Source organism: Excalfactoria chinensis, chromosome 7 (assembly GCF_039878825.1).
Source record: "Excalfactoria chinensis isolate bCotChi1 chromosome 7, bCotChi1.hap2, whole genome shotgun sequence".
NCBI classification, from domain to species: Eukaryota; Metazoa; Chordata; class Aves; order Galliformes; family Phasianidae; genus Excalfactoria; species Excalfactoria chinensis.
In genome coordinates, this window is record NC_092831.1 from 17,122,578 (window position 1) to 17,144,892 (window position 22,315).

At 36.8% G+C, this 22,315-nt stretch overlaps 1 protein-coding gene across 1 annotated transcript in view; it reads right to left on the reverse strand.

The window, feature by feature from the left end:
- The window catches only part of LRP2 (LDL receptor related protein 2), a 105,905-nt gene that overhangs the window by 69,202 nt on the left and 14,388 nt on the right, over nt 1–22,315 (reverse strand). The window contains exons 3-12 of the mRNA XM_072341035.1: nt 16,203–16,310; nt 13,935–14,057; nt 12,673–12,789; nt 6,831–6,941; nt 6,597–6,710; nt 5,614–5,730; nt 5,026–5,169; nt 3,783–3,902; nt 1,462–1,590; nt 1,185–1,354 (exon numbers count right to left, since the gene is read on the reverse strand). Coding sequence (XP_072197136.1) covers nt 1,185–1,354; nt 1,462–1,590; nt 3,783–3,902; nt 5,026–5,169; nt 5,614–5,730; nt 6,597–6,710; nt 6,831–6,941; nt 12,673–12,789; nt 13,935–14,057; nt 16,203–16,310 — 1,253 coding nt within the window. The remainder of the gene's footprint in view (nt 1–1,184; nt 1,355–1,461; nt 1,591–3,782; nt 3,903–5,025; nt 5,170–5,613; nt 5,731–6,596; nt 6,711–6,830; nt 6,942–12,672; nt 12,790–13,934; nt 14,058–16,202; nt 16,311–22,315) is intronic.

A 22,315-nucleotide genomic window follows, 5' to 3' on the forward strand; every position in this document is an offset into this window, starting at 1 on the left:
CACATCACCTGATAATATTCTTAATGTCAATGTTCTTTTCAGATCATTCTAGTTAGGATTTAGCTAGATTAATTAATCCTAGTGAATTACATAGGATTAACTATGCAGGAGTGGGTAAAAAGACATTCCTTGCCATGTCGAGTACACAGCAGAAAAACACGTATTACCTTGTGTTTGTAACCTTCTACTTTTTAGTCTCCTGTCTCATGAAAGTTCACATTTGACCCTGATTTACTACAGCCACTGTCAGTGCAATCTCAGTAATGTGATCTCAACATGGCAAAATGGTAATGCCAGAACTGTGAACAATGCAGAAGTTGTGTGCACAACTCCTCTTGTACACCTTGAAGGCCACGCAGTGTGCTTTCCGACAGAACTAATGTGGCATTGTAGTGGAAATGCTAGTTTTCAAGTGTGAGTATAGATTCATAATGACAGTGATACCAATCTGATCCATACATGGTATTAGCAGGAGGCAGACCAGGAATTCTCCTTCATGCTGCACAACAGTCAGCATGATGATGAGGATTCCAGAGTTTTACCACTTGACCTGAAATTTGTTTTGTTTCTCTAAGGTTTGCTTGGAGAAGAAAGAACAAGGGTGGTGTCTAACTTTCTCCTTGAGGACCTGTTTTTTTTGCTTTTTTTCTTTTTTAATTACTCTATTTTACTCTACCTTGAAGGTAAAATATTTCCTCTACAAAAAAATGTAACAAAACATTGGCTCATTACACCAAACACTGTCAATATTTGTTATCTAAGCTCAATTACAGAGCTATTTGAAGCATATGAAAAAAATTGATTTTTATCATCTTGGAAAGCACAAAGCTTTTACATTTAAAATGATCTTGTTTCAAAAAATTACCAAGAAAAATTTGTTCATTTTTGAAAGAATGTCTACTATTTCTCTTAATTAGTTTTTTGGACTGCATCTCAAATAAAATTAAAAGTTGCTCAAGATATTCCCACACAACAGGATTCTTTGTTTAATATGTCAAATGTAATAGTATAGCCTGAAAAATGCAGTCATTAACATAAAACATTTCAAGGAGCTTTTTTGTCAGAAAACAAAAGCACAGCCAAATTTTGCTCTCAAAAATGAAAACCTATCAACACATTCTGCCCCTGGCTGTTCTCTACTTCCACATACACAAAAATTTATTCTTCTTGTAATTTCTACTCACCTTATCTTGCACTGTATCAGTCCAAAAGATCCTGTGCAGGTAAAAGTGGAAGTCCACACCAACTGCAACTCCACGATTCTGTGACTGTACCAGAGTACGAAAATTTCTTCCATGAAGATCTCCAATCAGTAAATCACGGCCATTGGAAAAAATAATTGATGCAACACCAGCTGAAAGCAGAGGTGATAGATATAAGACTACTCTGTGACCAAACTATCTGCAATAGGTCACTGTTAGTCCAACAAAAGCAAGAGACTCCTGCTTTGCACATACTAACCTGAAGTGTTGGCTCTACAGTGCCGATGATGCTCTAGGAAATAACCTTCCACACAGTGGCACTGGTGATGTCCCACACGATCTTCACACAGCTGGTCACAGACACCCCACATTTTGCAGTCATCAAAATCTGTTAAGTGAACAGGGCATAATTAAAAGAATGTTATGGATGAGAGGGATGTCATCATTTTTGGGAAGCTTGAAGTTTACCCTCTCTATTTGCTTTTTACCTGTTTGCAAAATGGGAAGAGGAGATTTTGTATGCTTTTTTCGCAAATCTTCAATATTCTACTTCTAGATAAGAGGAAAAATTGGAGTTCGCTACCGAGTTATCTACGCAATAAAAAACAAAACCGCCAGACAAAAAGGAAGAATCACTGGAAGTAAAGGGATGACACTGTGTGCTTTCCACAACTCAGAGTATGTCTAAACAGTACTCTTGCTGCAACAGATACATTATGTACACACATACACACCTGGATAGATTTAAGTGTACACTGAAGGCAAGTAATATCTCAACATTAGGGTAGTACTGAACTCAAGCTAACAAGGCAATGTTTATTAGGTCAGACACTTGCTACCACAAGTGTCCAATTTCCAATTTAGAGGTGGATGCACACCAGAATCAAGCAGTGAAAACTTCAAAGAAATAAAATTTTGGCATGTAAAATAGCATGTAGATATATTCTGAAGCAAGGACAACGCAGCAAATTCTCAAGATGTGCTCTAAAAGCAATTACTAGGATTGCTACAAAATATTTTACTTCCAGAACTGTAAGACATCTACCTAACTTTCTAAATATCTCATTTTATCTGCCATTATCTAAAGTCTAGAAGATTTCTAATACTAATTAACAAATAGTTTTGAAACATTAGAAGCCAGACCTCCTTCACTTGTAAACCTATGAGCAGCACCAGTACATTATAGGGCTAGAATTCCATCATTAAGCCAAAAATGAATACATAAAAGGAGAAAATTAAATCTCAAATACTCTCCCTACTTATTTTTAAACATTTGTTGATATACAAGTAAAAGTGACGTTTTTCCTAGACAGTACATTTTGGTACTGAAAAAATGTTGTCATTAGCTTTCCAGCTTCCATTTGTGTTGAAGTCATCAGTCTACAGTGAGCCAGAAGCAAATGAAGGCTAATTAAAAATTACAGTTCAATTATTTCAGCCATAAACCAGTTGCATTGATTTAAACTTAGATCTGGAATTATACACTAATGACTGTGGGCTCTTCCCCCATGACAACTGTTTCTCCCACTACACATACAACTGTGTCTCTGCAAACTAAAATACATTGATTAAAATCTCCAAGCTAGAATCAGACAGCTAAGTTTATAGAGTAGTGAGTCAGAACAACAAAAGACTCACTAAAACTACACTGGGTTTGCAAACATGTCCTTTACATATTTTCCACATAAAAGTGAAAGTAGAGAGTAAATTTTTTTACCTGAACACATTCCTTTGATTCCTCCATTCTACTAAGAGCAACCATGCTGCCTCTGCAGCTCATACATCCCTAGGTTAGCCAGTATTCTTGATAGTACAAAAATCTCATGAGAAACTGAGTGATCAGAATACTGCACAAGAACCATAGCTTGACTTTAAAACTTCTAAAATAATCTGGTTAAGCATTCACAACTAGGCTAAGCATCATGATTTTGAAGTTACTACATTTCTGTTTGCTGACATAAATCATACATACCAGCAGCAGTTTGTGCTTCCAATTTACAGCAGATACAGAAGATAAATGCAACACCAATACTTCATTTATGTTCTTGCAAAAATTCCTTATTTTCATGTAAATGCATACACTGATACATCATAGGAGATACAGCCACTCAGTAGCACAAATCTATAGCACCCTTTCCATTTTAAATTACAGTGATCTGCTGTGTTTTCATCTCACTTCACTGTCACTTTCAAAAACCCTTCAACATCATTACCTGATTTTCTAAGCATACAACACCACACATCTCTGGAGCAGAAAAATTCTCCTCAGTTAATCACTAAAAGATTTCTGAATACAGTTTGATAATAAAACCAATACCCAGGAGTAAATCATCTTAAACATCATCAAGCTCTCACTATGTCATAAGAGTCTTACTCAATTAGATCTTTACCATATCTCTCTAGTTTGTTTCTTTGTCACCATGCAACTGCTGCACAGAGTTATTTATACTTTTGCTGACTTCAGAGATTTTTTATTTGCCAGTACATCCATCCTCCTAAAATGTAGCTTCCTGGAATCTAGACTGTCCTAATGAGCTGTGAGAAGGTACTAGGCATCTGCAATGATTGTATTTTACTTACCAATACAGGTACGACTGTCATTACCGCTTACTGTATATCCCGCAGGGCAATAACACATCCCTCCTGAAGGAGAAGCATGACAGCGATACTGGCAGCTCAGTGCAGCACAGTGTGATATGTCTAAAAAGGAAATGAAACAGTTCAAGAATACAATCACAGCTACTACTGGCAGAACAGTTTTGTCCTACTGACAGTTACAAAGCTGTAGCTTTTTCTATGATGAGTCTCCAGTTTCAGGAACAGCTTCTTAAAACAAGTAAGCACCAGAAAAGATGTAAAAAGTTCCAAAAAAATTGCATGTGCTTACATACATGCACATTACATACATACAAGGAAATGGAAGACAGAAGGGAAATTAATGTTATAATATGGCTTGAGAATGGAGCTCAAGAATAAGTATCAACATTACAGGAGATACAGGAGATAAGTAAGAATACCATGTAAATAGCTGTGCAGTCAAAGCCATCTACAGTGCACCATAACTTTCTCTGGTTCCACAAAACCTACTTGTGAACAACATATCCTTGAGCTCCACTTATTGGAACATAGCCTCACCATCTGCTATTTTACACTGAAAAAATAACCTACTGCATTATATTAAGCACAATATCCATGCTACTCCAATATATTCTAATATATTGGTTGGGCTTTGTCCATGGAAGAACACTTCTTTATTCTTGTCTTCTCTTCCTTCAGAAGAAGGATGGTAGAAATTCCCTAATCACTTTTTGCTTTCTTTGCAACTAAACAACAGTGATAGACAACGAAATTATGATTGTAACACACTTGCTGACTTCTTCATATTCTTTCCACCTTCCCTTTCCTTATACATCTTGATAAACTTTTCATTTTGCAGCCTACATCAATTGTTACAACTACAACACACAGCAAAGCAAAAGGTAGTATTCTATGACAAGTTTTAAAGTCCCTATTTTTTTCCTGTCCTCATATTCCAAAAGGTATTGGGTTTTACTAATAAGATGAGGAAACTGAAAACGTAAAACATCCTGGATCCTGAATCTCAGAGTGAACCGGCATTCTTAAGAGTGAAATTAATAGAAAAAGCCATGCAAGATCATTGTTTTCAAGAGCAAAAACCCAGTAACTGAATAACCAGATACTCCAGGTGAAGAGACTTTTGAAAATCCTAATCCAAGTGATTTAACCAAGGTTCAGAATACACAGAATACATCTATTCTGATGTTTCTGCTGTTCTATATATACTTATGATTCTAATACATACTGCAATGTCTGCCTGCTGTGATATTCGTTTCATCTTCTCCTGCAGGGCAGTCTGCAGCTCCATCACACACTTTCCCAATCGGAATGCAATGCCCTGACTCAGGACAGGCCCACTCTCCTGGGTAGCACTCACGATAACTACTTTCTGTGGAAAAGAGAAACAAATATAACTGAGATTTCAAATACACTTAAAAATCTCTTCCCTAGAAGATGCCCAAAGCATCTACACTCCTCTATAAATTTACATTTTACTACTACATTTTACTACTCAAAAGGACTTACCTTTTAACAACAAAAAACAATACCAACTTCAATAGTCAAGTAAGAATCAACTATTCTTGTTATATACTAAACTTAATTTGCACCACATTTTGTGTCACAGCAGTAACTCTCACATACACAACAACGTTCTAAAGACTGTACAAGTATAAAAAGAAAAAAAAAAAAAATGATATAAAGATTGAATTCAAAGCTTTTTACAGAATGAAAACGGATTCAGAACATCCTGATTGGTCAAAACTCTAAAGCAGCAGCTTAGTGAGGTCTTCCTCTGAAAATATAATTGTCAGAAATAAGCATTACTACATACCACACCCTCTTTCATCTTCATTATCTTCACAGTCATCATCTCCATCACAAATCCAGCTCTGATGAATGCAGCGGCCACTTGGACAAGTGAAGAAGTTGCCTCTACAAGTTGCATAAGCTAAGGAAAGAAACACCAGTAAATCAAACTACTCTGAGTGACAAAAAGGTTAGCAGTAGTTGTCTTGTCTAGTATAAACTGTCATTTATACCTGTAAAATTGGGCTAGTTCCATAATTTACATATATTGTAAACAGTGCTGTTTTGTTCTGGTTTGCTCTTTATTTTAAAATACTAGAACGATAGGGTCTTTTCCTGTTTTGTTTTTAATAGAAATAAGAAGAAATGCTGAATTTCTCAATTAATTTTGCAACAAGATAACAAGCACCTTATAATCAATATTTTTATAAAGGAGATGCTACTCAAGACATTAAAGATAATTGTATTCAGAGAACAAGAGTCAAAAACTCCATGAAAATTTGTCTAAAGCTCTTCATGGTTGGCAAGTTTTCCCTGCTAACAGTTCATAAATATCTGTGGGTCTTCAAAGAACAAAAAAAGCCAAATAGATAATAGAGAAATATCAGAGGAGGCGGGGAAGATGCAAAAAATTCATGCTGGTGGAATGTTCATGGTAGGATACAGAAACTAAATAACAATGTGTGTCTTTCCAAAAGCATAGGAGAAGAAAGTAACTCAGATCCTAGAGTCAATGGGGAACTCTGTAAACGTACAGGTCAGACATCTGACAGCTCTACATCCATGATGCTGGTTAGAGATGTAAAATCCTGAGATATCAGACCATGAAGAAAGGAATAAGCAAGAAATGCCCAGAAAGAGGACTGCCAATTAAGCAACTGACATGAACATCCAGCAAACTTCTGACTGTCACACGGTCAAGCAACTTACTTTTGCTTTTCTTCTGTGCACTTTAACTAACTCTCAGTAAATTGTTTAGAGAAAGAGAAAATAAAAAAACCCTCATACTGCAAGAGTTTTCATCACTCCTGTCTCCACAGTCATCATCATGGTCACACATAAAGGCTTGTGGGATACATTCTCCATTAGCACACTGAAACTGTGTACTGGTACATCCATGCGCTGAAAGAGATTTTAGTACAGAAAGACACATAAGAAAACCATCAGAAAATTAAGATCTTATACTTCACATATCTCTTTTAAAGTTAATTAGTTAGGGATCTCTCTGCACATGGTACTTACTGCAGTTAGCTTCATCAGAAGTATCTCTGCAATCAACTTTGCCATCACATCGTTGGCTTGCATTAAAACATGCTCCATTTGCACAGGATAACTGTTCACATCTTGGGTAGCCTACAATAAAAAATACCTTAATATTAGTGTGGGGTATTGGACTGTAGACTATGAGTCATATATACCCCACATCACCAGAACATCCTTATTTACTGGAAAACAAAACAGGAATACACAACTGGCCATATTACTACTGAAAAACAATCAATGTATTCAGAATTGTCTTCTCTAGCAGTTACTTAAGAATATTCTCTAGGTAGTTAGTAAAGATCCTTGCAAGAGACTGAGGCACATTTCAATTCATACTCCTGAAATTCAAAACACAGCATCTGTGTTCTCAGTACAGTCCCACAGTAGTCAGGATAACCATTCAGAAGTAGCAAAGAAAGAATAAATGAGCAAGAAATGCTGGCTTCTACGAGGACCAAATACTGTGCAACACCTTTATTCAAATCCACACAGCTTCCAGTTAAGGCCTCTGTGGAAGTAAAACAGAAGAGTCATCTATGCTATTGCTTGTCATCAACTCTGTCAGTGCTGAGAGAACAGAGGAAAACAAACAGAACTTCAAAAAACTAATAGAATATCTGAAAATCAAGGAGCATCTCCACCTCTTGTCTATCTTGTATAGGGAAGTCCAGAACTGGAAACCTGTCAGTCCTTACTGTTGGTAGGGAACAAAACTTAAACTTCCCCTCTTTAACTCCTAAATTTAGAGAATGTTAGCAATTAGTGAACTGAGTTCTTCTACTCCGTATCACCAAACAGAAAGTTCTAAAGAGAAAAAGAAGAATCAGGTCCTTGCAAGGGGAAAGGTAGGAAGAGCCCTCCATAGTGAAGCACTTACACTACGTAGTTTTACAGTAAGCTCACCAGCAAAGAAAATTTTTAAGGTGAATACTGCAACATTTTGAATTTAAGTACGAATTTCTCACATTATTCACTGCATTTGGGCTTGCACAAAAAACGTTTTCTAGCATTTACTTAACTTTCTTTTTAAAACTAAGATTTCTCTGTGAGCACTTTTTTCTTTATATTTAGGTTTAAAAAGCAGAAGAAAAAACAAAACAAAACAAAACCAAGCAAGAAATGATGCTGAGAAGCTGGTCGTACTGCCTCTGCTCTAGAATGCATAAGGAAAAAGTGTCAGAACACTTAATCTGGAGCTACAAAAACCAAGAAAAACAAAAAACAACAACAACAAAGTCAGCCAAAAGATGGGTTCTTCTCTGGGACTTTGACGTGTAGCTTTTTTTTCTAGTTCAGTAACTGGTGCACTAGAAAGAGCTCAACAGTATGGAAAAGGTCTTCAGCAAAAAGATGAATAAGGTAGTTAGTGTGAATCTAAGTCTGAGACTGTTGCACAAAACTAGAGAGTGAAGAGATTGCAGCATAAGACTGAAGATGAGGTTAGGAGAGAAAAGTGAAGGGACTGGCAGTAAAATGCACTGGGGTTTTTTCCACCGTTTTTTCCACTGTTTTAACTGAGAAAAGCCAATGTTTCACATAAACACTGCTTAATTTGTCATTTCCTCCCAAGAACCTTTAACTTATTAAAGAAAACTTATTAAAGAGAAGATCTTTTCCTAGTAAATAACCATTCCTAGAAGACAATACAAGCATTGTGGAAATGGGGAAACTCAACTATGTTCATTCCAGTGTGCTGACAGAAAGTGAGCTCTTCTGTCCCCTTCTAAGGCATCTCCTTTTCTTAGCCAAAATACTTCTCCACAGTCTGCCTACCTGTGATATGCCAGCTCTTCAGTGCAAAATACAATCAAACTAGTAGACAGCAGCACAAATGACAGAGAAAATATTTTTCTTCCTGAGACACAAAAACTGCTTAGGAGCAAAAACTGCAAACATACTGAAGAAGCATGTTTTAATATTAACTTATGGAAGACATTTGAAAAGTATGCCACAGGAATTGCTAAGCTACACTTCTTTGCCTTTCATGTGCAAGCTGGAAATACATCCATACAAGAACACAAACAGGAAACAGTAGTATCTGATATTGGGTTCAGCAGACACCCATTTCTGTCACACACAGTTGTTAAGTATAATTACCTCATTCAAATCTAACTCATGTTCCAAAAATGAGAAAGGAAAAGAAGGGTAATTTCCTACTTCTAGATGATGAAGTTTTGTGGGTTTTTTTAAAGCCACAGTAACACTTGAAAATTTTTATAACACAAAATGAACTAAAACCTTTTGCCTGCCATGCATTACCACTTCACAGTGATCATGTTATTGACCTACAGCAAACACAGACATGAGGAGGACGACTTACCCCAAGATCAAGACTCCTCTGAGCCACACTGAACAAGGCAGAGTCCACAGTAGCAATGCTCTGAGAACTGGCAGTCCAACAGGAGCCTCGTTCCTGGCCTTAATACCTGATTTTGACCTCTGCCATTCTAGTCTTTGGCTACCTTCTCACCTTACTTCAGTTTTGCTTCTTCCCTTGCCGGAACTCTCCCTAGTGTAGACATTTCCCTCAGCTTCACTCTGTAGCTGCTACTTACAATTTGTCCAACATCAAGAACATTAGCCTCTTACCATAGCCCCTTTTTTTTTTTCCTTCGATCTACATCCCCTATGATCTCTTCAGTTCTTGATCTCTATTCACCTTCACTGTCACCTCTGCAAATCCACCCCAGACCTAACTGCTCAGCTTCTGACCACAGCAGCTATTTAATGTAGGAAACAAGAGGCAGGAACTAACTGGTTAGGCAGTTGATCCATGGCAGCAATTTAACATCCAAAATAAAAATGAGAACCTAGAGTTTCCGAGCCCACACTCAGCTCTCATCAGCCTCAACAAATACATCACAAGACTTTCCCTTTCTTTCTTATAGTCTCAGCACAGTGCTTAGACACGAGAGCTGTGTGCAGAAAGGTTGTTCTGTCAGTTACCACAGAGACAAATGAATAGGGCTGGGACTTTCATTTTTTAACTGCAAAGTTGAGGTAAGAGACAGCATTCTACCTTTACTTGCAGGAAATAAAGGTACCTAATGCAGTAAAATGATATCAGTACTGCTGCTTGTTACAAATACTTGTGACCATAAAGAGTCTTCCACTTCACTGTGCATTTTTTAAAGTTTCAAAATGAAAGTATTTGCTAGCTGCTGCCTTGTAAAGACAGCTGGAAAAATGACCTGATATGCATATTTAACAGATTAAAAGAAACACAATCATTTTATGAAATTAAAACAGCTTCAATGCACTAAGTACATGACCCATAGCTGAAACATTGTTCTGATGTTTATCTCAGCCTCTGCCTGGGTAGTTTTCCCTTGCTGTTAATCCCATTAGCAGCAAAATGGACTAAGATTTTGAATCCCCTTGTTCTGTTTTATTACTTGTTTAATTGTTGAGTTACTTCATACTGGTGGCATTTTGTATTTGACTAGCTTCTTAAATGATGTGATTTATTCAGAATAAAACTTTATCTTATTTCCAATTTAAATCTGCTTCCAAAAAGTTCAGTGAGTGCAAAGCGTAAGTAAATAGATATGAATTTACATTCTGTAATTATTCGTGAAATAACAATCAATTTTAAACATCTTTTTTTTCACCACAGTTTCTGGATTTTTCATTTCTATTTAAGAAATGATTTAGTGTAAATTAATTGATAAGGAAAAAAAAAAAGTGGTTAAAGAAAAGGCCAAAATGGTACTATTTCTATTTGTTTATATCAGGAAGTATAGAAAAGCAAGTGGATGGTAACAGTGGAAGAAGTTAATTTCAAAGAAAGTAAAATAATAAAAATTCATTCCTACTGTATAGTAGTACACAAATTCATTCCTACTGTATAGTTAATCACAAAGTCACCAAACAACTCATTTTGTTTTAAGGCTTCTGTTTCAAGTATTAAGCCTTGCAAAGATAGAAAGGCAATAAAATTATCCAGCCTTCCTGGAAAAGTCTTGTCATTACAGTCTTCATGATTTTCCTGTCTTCAGCATCATCACATTTCTTCAGACTAGTCCAACACACCCGCATTTAATGTTCCAAGTCACAGTCATTCTTCTGTCTTAGTGGGACTGTCAACACATATTCTAATAAATCAGAGTAGCGGCTGTTGAATGATAAGAAGCAGTTTCTCTCCCTGGGGCTAAATATGCTGCCTTCACAACAGTCATGGGGCCCACTGGCAGATACAGCAGAGACTGGGTTTCCCACTCAGCAGTGGAGCAGCACTGTTAAGGTACCTAGAGAACTCTTTCCAAACTGCCTTTTAAATTATTCAGTTAAAAATGTTAATTGTGAAATAAAATGTGCACTTCAGCTTTCACATATCAATGTGGCATCTACACCTAAGAATTCTGACTACTGTCTTTTGAAAATCACCATCTGTTACCAATTCACCAATTTCTGATAATTACATCACTTAACTTGGCTATTCCATACATTATTCAAGGACTATTTGGAGAATTCTTCAAGGTACGAGCAGTTCCTCATTTTTCTTAAATATGAATACATTTAGTGCATTTTTCAAATGAGTATCTTCCATAATTTATGTGTCACATATTCCCTAAATTAAGTTACTGAATTACTTTCCTCTGAACTTTAAGAGAGAAATGCCAACCCACAGAAGATATTTTTTCAGCAATTTTATGGAGTACTTTGGATCCTGGCTTTTAGTGATTTGTTTTGGTGACTTCAAAATTGTCTATGGGTCTATCACATGGAAAGTTCCAAGTCTGTTGCCTCAGCAAACTTTTACTCTGAACCATGATTCATTTCTAAATCACCTTTCACTTTAAAGAACATACATTTTATCCACTTGTGAGTCAGGGATAAAATGTACTAGTAGCTGGATGACCACATAATATGCTGGTTTGTCTTCACACAGAATATGCCCCTTTTTCTCTAAGTTGAACCATTAACACTTTGATTCCTATTTCATCTATTCCTTTACATCATAACTCCTATTTTTCCCCTCTAGATCTTCTCATCAAAGCTCAGAGTTTTGCCTTTTTCTCAGCAGCATAGTAACTTCGATCAGCAGTAATTGTAGCTCTTATGCTACATGCCACTCATACAATGTGTCAAGCTTTTCCTTAATATCCACAATGTAACAACATGTTGTTACAAAACCAGCTATTAGACAAAAGCATATATGAAAAAAAATGGACTCTCTATTCAGTGGCTGTACTTCTCATCATCATTCAATCTAGGCCAATATCTAGGGAGGCTATCACCAGACAGTCAGGAAGTCTAAATTCTGACCACGTTAGACTGAAAAACCCACTTGTTTGTTTCCGTTTTGTTGGCACAATATGAACATCTTTCTTAATATGGTTCGATCCAACCTTGCTTCACATCCATGGGAAACCGCAGTTTTAGAAAAGGATAAAAGTCCCTCAAAGAAATTATGTGGAATCAAATTCTACCTTTCTATACAGATTATAGTTATCACTGATATCTGTAAAGGGTACTCAAAGGGAATATGAAAAAAATATGCAAATTCACTCTGAGTCTCCTAAGGCTTTGAGCCACTTAATGGTTGCTCTTTTCCACTGCAACACTTCATCATTTCTTAGACAATGACAAACAAGAGGTCTTGACCTCATGGCAGCAGTCAGCATCTAAGTTCTGCAATAATGAAACTGTATCGGAATATGAGCACTAATACACAAAAGAATCTGCAATGAAGCTCTAATAACAAGAAGCATATTGTGGTCATTCTATCCATCAACAAGCCCTTTAATCTTACAAATTGATTAAAATGCCAGAGGTAGATGAGATGAAACTAGATAAAGTGTTAAAAGTAAATACTCACGGCAGTCTCTTTCATCTGTTCCATCAGTGCAGTCCTTTACTCGATCACACCTGTATGCACTTGGGACACACTGTCCATTTGAACAAGTAAACTGCTGACTTGAGCATGTCCTTCCCGCTGCAAGAAACAGGCACTCGTTATGTTTTTTTTTTCATTCCTTTTCTTAGTTACCCCATCTTTCTCACAAATATTAGCATATGACTTTTTCATGCATACTTTGGGAGATTTAAGAACACTTCACAAGACGATAACATAACTCTGTGAGGCCTCTGGAGCCTGCACAGTCAGTGTTTCACTCCACTAGCAGGGCTGACCTCTAGGTTAGAAATTTCCTCCTTCTGCCTAAAAGATTTAATTACTGATTCTTCTTGAAGTTTTTCTCTGTCATTTTGTTTACTGGCTCAAAATCTGTCAGTACATGTCAGTTACTCAGTCAACAACCCAAGCATAATGAATGTTAACAAGTACTCTTCTATACTGCCAACTGCCACTATGTAACACAGCAGAGCAGGAGATAAGGCACTTCTCTGTAATACAATCAGGCCTCAATAGTCAGGTATACTTAATATTCATAACTAATAAAGAATCAATAATTATGTCACTTCTCAAGACAACTATGACAGTGGAAAGCAACCACATAAAACTGTACAATTCCAATTTGATTCTACTGGGGCTAAATTACAATCTCTGTTCCTCCTAGGCAAATTAACTGGGTCTACAGCTGAAAAAATAACTGTTAAATTTTCCTCCCTTCTGCCATCTGCACTTTTGCTTCTTTTAGACTTGTGTCTTAAGACAACATCAGTTGATGAACATGCTGGCATCTGGTCTGCTGTTTTACAGGAGTCTGTTCCTCCTTCTGTCAGTAGTGTCCCCCCAAAAGATCTCAGATAATCAGATACTAGTGTCTTTAGGGAAAAGGACCTCAAGACAGTAAAGTAAAATGGATTTTTTTTTCCCCTTTATTATCCTCTAGGTTTCCCAAGTGCAGAGATAAAAAGTCCCACACCAGGCTCAAAAAAAAAAGCAGCAGCTGATGAAGCCTCTTCAAAACATCCATCATTAATGAGTACATGCAGAATAAAGTTAAAGTGGTTGAGCTCAAGATTAACCTAGAGCCGCTGCTCATTTTGCATTTTCTGTCCACACATTCCTTAGTTAACACATAACCAGGAGTTGTGCCAACACCTTCCCAGAGGAAAAGGGAAACAAAACGCAGCTAACCTTAGTTCCGATCATTAGATTAGATCTTAAATACTTACGACATTGTTGATGTTCATCTGATCCATCTTCACAATCTTCCTCATCATCACATACCCATGAATGTGGGATACATTCACCATCAGTCTGACACTGAAACTGATTGCCCTCACAAGTAGGTTGAGCTAAATGTAAAGAATAAAAACGTCATTTCACAGACATATGGGAAAGCACTTTCAAAGAAAGCAAAAAATTAAGATACTTAAGATTCAAGTATCGATTGACTATAATTTCCATTGAATATATGAATAAACCACAGAAATGCAGTGACAAACCATAGAAAAGAGCCAGATCAGGGTCATAAATGTGGGCCAGAAGAATGTTTGAAGGCAAATTTTAGTTTAGTGAACTCTTTATGTATATTCTGTTCTGTATCAACTCATGAAGACAGGCTCCTGAGGAAGATGAGTCACAGCAAAAAGCTTAAGACTCTGAACTACCCTCTTGCAGAGCCTCTTTATTATTCACCAATGTACAGAGTCATGCTAGCTTTGCTTTTCTCACAGAAGTCTTATCAACTGCCCTCACTCCACTGCAGTTGCTCTGTTCCTGGTAGGAAGGTTTTTTCTAAATAAAGCTTATGATTCTTCTCCACTAACTCATGAAACAGAAGTTAAGATAGTGTCAGAACAACCCAATTGCTGTTATCCAAGCACCACTCTGCACATCTCAATAGTCAAGCAACAACATTAGAAAGAAAAGTAAAATTAAAAAAGCTTGACATTAGCTACATTACTGTTTCCTTGCTTCATTCCTAGTTCAGAATCCCGGAAAGACATTGGCACAAAACAGTCCAGCAGACAGGACTCTGGTCTTAAACATCTTTTTTTCCTGGGATCATGTTTTCACTGTGCTGCCAAGTCAACTAGAAATACTTTGTGCCCATGGAATGAAATGTAAGCACAACTATCAATGTAATCTAAACATTCAAGGTAGAAAATGAAATCACTTAACAGATTTAGCACTGAGAAGTACAAACATACATTACAGCTAAAGCAAGTAGATAAAAATCAATCACATATTACAAAACACACAACATGAATTGTCTTTTTTGGATTCCTGAGATGAGTATCAAAGAATAATCTTGTAATATAGTTTTAAGCATGGGCCAGTTTTAAACCATTCAGAACTATCATCCTAGACACACGTACCTCATTATCTACAGCATATTAACAAACTGTTTTTGAAAGCACAGTTAACTGCAGGAAAAAAGCCTGCAAATTTAATTTTCATCTTTTTTTCTCCATAAAGAACAAGTCAGCCTCATGCTTATAAATGTCAGATTTCTGTTAGCTTTCATAAAGTCAATACAAATTTAACCTTTGTTCAAAGCCCAACCACTTCTATTCAGTCATAGTTCAAAATTAAGCTGATATAGCAAGCTATAGGACAGAAGTATTCTGTTTTGCAAGTTCAAGGCATCCTTCAACCAGAACTGCAATTACTTTGGAGATAAATAAATGCTAAGCAACAAATCAGCCTGTTGAGCTGTGTGAATAAACTCCTATTACTACATGAGTCAAGTAACAAAAAATATTCCAGTGTGTAAAAAATGGTCAACATAAATTAGTCTTTTTCATTCCATATCAGCTGAGGGGCAAACACTGGCCTATCCTGTAAACAGGCTAATAACTACACCAGCCTGCAAGACCTCGAAGAACACTAGAAACCAGAAGAAAAAATGAAAGCTAGTTTCTGAAAAGAGCCCACAGAGTGAATTCCTTCATTTTCAATTTTTTATTTTAATATTTAGCTTAACAGAGTTTTTGTGCTTGGCTGAATGCAACTCTGTCTGAGTTGCTCATACTGGGGACAACACAACCACTCCAAGCAACTAACAAAGACACTCCTTGAGGTGGTATAGGTACATTGTCCAGATCCTCAAAGTTTCTGAGCCCAAGTCATACTGGAAGTATGCATCCCGTACATTCAGGATTACTGCAATTATAGAACACAATACACTTTTACATCTACCTAGAACCCAGTCCATCAGTCACCAGAAGAAGTGACATTATTAAAGACTTAAACTTTGAAGAGAAAGCTGTCATGCTTCTAAGTAAAGCATTACTTGACTTCCTGACTACCAAAGCTAACAGAGAAGAGATATGACTCTTGAGCAGATTCTACAGTCACCTCCAACAGCTAGCATTTTTCTCTTTCTTTTTCCTCTGTAGAGAGTGCATTCTCATATCACAGGCATAGCTCGGAGCACATTGATAGCTAAGAATTTCTTACATTCTCAAAAGCTGCTCTACAGGTATTTCACTTACGACAACCAGCTTCATCTGTATCATCTGAGCAATCTCTAGCCCCATCACATCTCCAGTCTGCAGGAATACAGCGGCCATTTCCACAGCGAAACTGCCCACTTCCGCATCCTGTGGGAAAGCAAAGTAACAAGCAGGTTAGCAGTACCAAATAATGAAAGCAGACACCAAAGCACATTCCTGTCAAATTACTGTTCTGCCTATGACTACAACACAGAAATGGAAGAATATTATGATAATACAAAAATAAAAATGACTACACGAAAAAGAATTGGGCCAATGAATACAGCCAGTCAAAAAAAAAAGGGGGGGGGGGGAAGGATAAAAAAAAAAAGCATCTCTAAATCTGTTGTGATTAATTTTAATACACTCACATATTATGCAAACAAAAATGATAAAAAGAAAAGTCTCAGAAGAGCACCAGTACTACGGGAGCCTATTTAATGGAGATATTTCCATTTTAAATTCACAGACAGCGGAGACTTACATAAAGGTAGGGGATCATTTTCCATGTAATTTCTAATAGCTAAACATGATAAACATGCAGATCTCCCCAGAGCCTGAGAGGATAATAATAATTATCCCCTCTGCACCTACTATCAATACAAGCCAGGGAATATAAAGATAGAGCACAGTTCTATTCTGGAGGTACTGGTGGATGACAAGTTGGGCAAAAGCCAGCAAGCCAAACGTATCCCGGGCTGCATCAAAAGAAGTCTGGGTAGCAGGGTGAGGGAGGTGATCCTGCCCCTCTGCTCTGTGCTGGTGAGATTTCACCTGGGGTACTGCATCCAGATGTGGAATTCTCCGTACCGGAGAGACATGGACTTGCTGCAGTACATCCAGAAAAGGGTCACAAGAGTGATCCAAGGGATGGTATCCATGAAAACAGACTGAAAGATTTGAGCTGTTCAGGCTGGAGAAGTCTCTGGTGAGACCTGAGTGCAGCTTTTCAGTATCTAAAGGGGGACTGTAAAAGACAGGCAGACAGACTCTTCAGCGGGGTCTGCTGTGATAAGACAAGGGGAAATGGTTTCAAACTAAAGGAGGAGAGATTCAGACTGGATATAAGGAAGTGGTTGTTTTCTTGTTTGTTTGTTTTTTACAGTAATTGTGGTGAAGCACTGCAACATGATGGAGGTGTATGCCCCCATATTTGGAGACACTCAAGGTCAGGCTGGATAGGACTCTGAGCAATTTGAGTTAGCTGTAGGTGTCCCTGTTTACCACAGAGGAGCTGGATTAGGTGACCTTAAAGGGTCCCTTCCAACTCAATTCTGTGGTTCTGTGTGAAAATCTTGTTTAGAAGCCGTGTATTGGTGACCTGCTTGGAAGTATAAAAGACTTCTATTCTGTTTTGTTTTTATAATACCCTAACCTTTCAAGTCTTTCCTCTAAAGCACAGGAAAGCATATCAACATTTAAATAGCAAATAATCTTAAAAGAAATTAAGCTTTTAGACATTTATGGCTGATCAAAAGCTAGCCTGCTGTCATTCTATCCCACTTGACCAACTAAGGATTAAGAACTGATTAAGGAAACATTCATTCCCAGGTGTAAATGCAGCTAGATCTGGCCTTTATTAGACTCATCTAACAAAATCTTCAGTCCTGTAGGAGAGAGAAAATGCACTGTTTATAGCCTTTCATTGTGACTACAGACTTGTAAAAAGGGAGTGAACAGTTTTATAGGTCCCCAGAACAATGAGCAATAACATAATTAAGCTCAACTGTGCTCTGTTTCTTGTTAATCTGTTGTCAGCACTTCAGAGCAGGGAACTCCGAAAAAAATAAAAAGAAAAAAATAAAAAAATGAGGCAGCAGCAAAGCCCAACTCTGAAGGAAAAAACCTGTTTCCTGGTTATTTAATAATCATGGGATAAAAGTACATCTTCCAATTATTCTGAATGATTTTTCCAGAGAAGATAACCTTGGTATATTTAAACACCACCACCCACTTTTTGAATTTGTGATGACATAAATAACATGCTACCCTAAATTTTATGTAAAACCAGGCATATCAACACTGTCACATAAACACATCTAAGTGATGTATTCCTAAGGGATATAGGCAAGCTACTTTATGCAAGGAATGTTCAAATCTGATTGTCTGGTAGTGACATCCTGATTTATAATGTATCCTGCAAATGGTCAAAAATTTCACTTGGATAAATGGTGGTACAGAGTGGTACAGGAGTACGTTCACCCAAATACCTTCTATAGTCTAATGCATGATGGTGGTTGGTGGTGCAGGTCTGGGGTTGGTGGTGCAGGTCTCTTATCAACTACCTTTAAAACACAACAACCTCCCTTGCAAAAATGCCCTGAAGGAATGTACAAGTTCACTCTGGAATCCCAGGCCCTCTCACTGAATTTTGCCCTCCCAAGCAACATTTCCATATGAGATCAGCAGTTAAAGCTTTAATAAACACAACACCTAAAACACCACATCTCTGCTGGAATTACTGCAAAAAAGCATAAACTAAATTTGCTCGTATATTTAGCATATATTGTCATTCAAGACCACAGGAATATTAGTAGTCACTTACTTAAAAAGAAGTTACAATATAGAATTAAATCCATATCCACAAATAGAGTTTCTAGTGAAAAGGATATCTACAAACAAGCAAGTAATTGCACCATAATTTGTATATTATTTGTAAAGAATAACTAGAAAAAAAAAGTATCCAAGTATCACATACAAGTGGTAATTCATTTTGCTTATCTTGTACTAGGTTCTTATATTTAATCATATCCTTATATAAATGAGGAGGTAACACTGATAAACTTTTAAGAAAGCATTATAAACATAGCTGCCTTCATATAGCATGAGAAATGGTAACTGAATGTTAACAGAAGATCTGCAAAGCACGCAGTTCTCCTACACTGTAATTCTTCACAGAATTACAGTTTAAGTTGCTCACACCTACGTACAGTAAGTGCTGTATCTATGTGTGTTTATACAATTCCTCAGCAGACCTGTTATAATTCATTTAATTATGGCATTAGCCTTTCCAAATGTTATCTTCCATGCTTTCTTTCTGAACACACACAGCTCTGACGCACCTTCACAAAAATCACAAAACCAACTGACACTTCACGTACCACTGCTTTATAATATCTTTGTAACAAAGAAAATTGCACAGTAAATAAACATTAATGCATTAAAAAGCCAGCCTTTGAAACTAATAGAGAAGAAGTAAAGATGATGAGCTTCAAAAGAACTTTTCATCAAAACTCTAAAAAGCCCACGTTTCATCTATGATCAAAAATTGCTCTAACGTTTTTAACAAAGAAAGTAAATGGGGGGGAAAATGAACTACAAAATCCATTAGCACCAATATTCAGCAGAAATATCCAGGATGAAATAAAATCACCCATGCCAACAGTAACAGCAATAGCCAGGTTTGTTCCTACAGAAAACTACAGAAACTTTATTCTCTAAAATTGAACATACTTGTTCTGCTAGAAACAAGTATTAACAAAAATTAAGAGATCTGAACAGCCGTGATTTAGCTGCAATGAACTGAGTTATCTGTTTCAAATGACACACGGTGCTCACACTGAACACCAATGATCCGCAGAAGAAGCACACATAGTCCAAAAGGACTTTTTCCATTGTTTCAGTCTATGTGATGTGGGCACGCAGCACCTGGCTCAGCAGGGAACTCACAGAAGACAAGAGGCATCTGCTTGTTTACTGCCATTATCTGAAGCCTTGATTCACTGAAGGATTAGTAAGATTAGTAATAAGCAACTGTATGAAAAATTTTGCTTTCCGTAAGAAACTTTTTTTAAAAAATAGCAAGGCAGCTCATAAATCAGACACTGCCAAAAAAATTAATGCTAATGAGGTAATTTGCATAGAAATCCTGATTTACTCTGACAGATGCTGATAAAAACAGACACCTCTTTCAGGCAAACAGAATTGTCAGCATGATTCCTGCAGGAAATAACCACTGAGTTTAAAAACAAGCAGTAAACTGATTAAAGTTTAAAGCTTTACTGCCATGCTTAAAATTTACTGATAGAAAAGTACCTAGGAGACTTCTGAAAGTTCAGCCTTCAGATAGAATCGATTTTTTTGTTTTGCTTTATTTTTACTAGAATTCTTTTACTTTTTTTTTTTTGTCTTCTGACTATGACAGACTACAAAATTACATTACAGAACATACAAACAGGCCCTTCTGAAAGTAATTTCTGCTATTCATTTCTATGGAAACTACAACAGATACATTAACACTATTTGATAGAGCAAATATTCAGCAACAAAACACAATTCATTAACACAGTCACCACCATTAGCTCTGCATTTTCACCCATGACGAACAACAGCCTGTGTGCCATTCTTGTCAAAATCCACACCAGCAGAGGTGACCCACTGTCACAGTCATCACTGCTGAAACACACTACTGTTACCTCATTGTGCTCACATCCACTGCTTGGTCTCCATAAATATCCAGCAAGAGCTGGTGAATGTCAGTGGGCGCCCTTTTTTCCAGATGGAGAAATTCAATGACACACACACACCTTTGCTTCATACACACTTTTATGTCAGACATTATACTGTCAGACTGTCCCTTTGCTCTATCAGTCACACTGCAACAAAATGTAATGGAATATTGGCAGGAAGGTTTAACCTCTACTGCCATACCAACATCTATCTGACACTGTGGGCTAGCATATTAAAATAGGAGGCAGTACTTTCAGAGAAGCCCTCCCATAAGGAATACACGGACATTAACAGTAAGAATTTAGAAAGGTTATTATTTGAATTGTTCAATAGTCAGGAGAACACCAAGGGGAAAGAAAATGTATGATATTATCTTTAACACAAACCAGTCTGGTACCAAAACATGCAAATCAAAGATCAAAATTCTTGCTGAAAAAATGTATTCCAAGAGCACAACTCCTAACCTTGTTACACTTAACCATCTCTGGGTTTTATGCTCATTCTGTCACTGCCTCTTCTGTGGTTCTTTGTGCTTGGGATCCATTCATGAGTGGATGTTTAAGATTCAGAATTTCCTCAGTTAAAAACAAGAAGGCAAACACTCCAGGCTCTGTCTAAGCCACTCGGTCAAAGATTATGCCAGGTAGTCATTTTCCCCAGAAATAAAGAAATGTAATAGTGATTTTGCTATAGCAAAGACAGGACAAAACACTAATAAAAATACAATATTAGGTTTTCAATTTGTGATGAAACATATATGTATTGCTGAACAACAGAAATAATGCAATACAAACTCTATTACACAATTAACAGAATTAACTACAATTAACTTTGTGCTCTGTGGCAACCAGTGCATAGGAAGTTAAATCACTACCAAAGACAAACTCCACTGCCACCAGATGTTGGTACCAATCTTCATATCACTAATCAATGTTGCTACATGTCACATTAAGTCATATGGAACTTTATCAGGAGAAAGATGTTAATAGCTTCAGACATTTCAAAGTATAATGGTTCTAATTCATAGGGCTACCATTATGCCCTCTTAACTTTTTTTGTGCTTCATTCACTCCAGCATGTTTTTGTTCAGCTACTTACTTTGAGAACAAAAAAAATTAAATTCAATCTTGCTTTTTTTTTCTTTTTTTTTTTTTTACTATTATTAAAAGTGGATTTTTATTTCTTTTTACTCAAAATGGAAACAACACTGCTGTACATCTCAACAAGTTACACTCATCTCCTTTCAGTTGCTCTCCAGGCTGCTAGCCTTTTCTAATTCTTTTCAAGCATTTCTCCATCTTCCTCTCAACATTGCTTTCAACTTCTGACTCCACGTGTTTTGAATTAACTATATCATCCTCAGATTTATAAGGCATCATGACTGTTTGACTATATACAATAGAATATCATTGGGAACTGCTAATACCTCTTTTTACAGTTAAGCTTGAATGAAAGACTTAAATTAGCGTAGAAGGTATTAAACTCAGAATAGATTGCACCACTCAAACTGTCTACTCAGTACTGCAACTTACATTGCTGTGCTGACTTTACATTTCAGGAGTCATCTTTCACAACATTTTTAATGTTTTAAAAGACAAACATCCTTCAAGGCAGTAAGTTTTTCCTTTGAACCGTTCTGTCTCAATACATCGACATTTCATTCA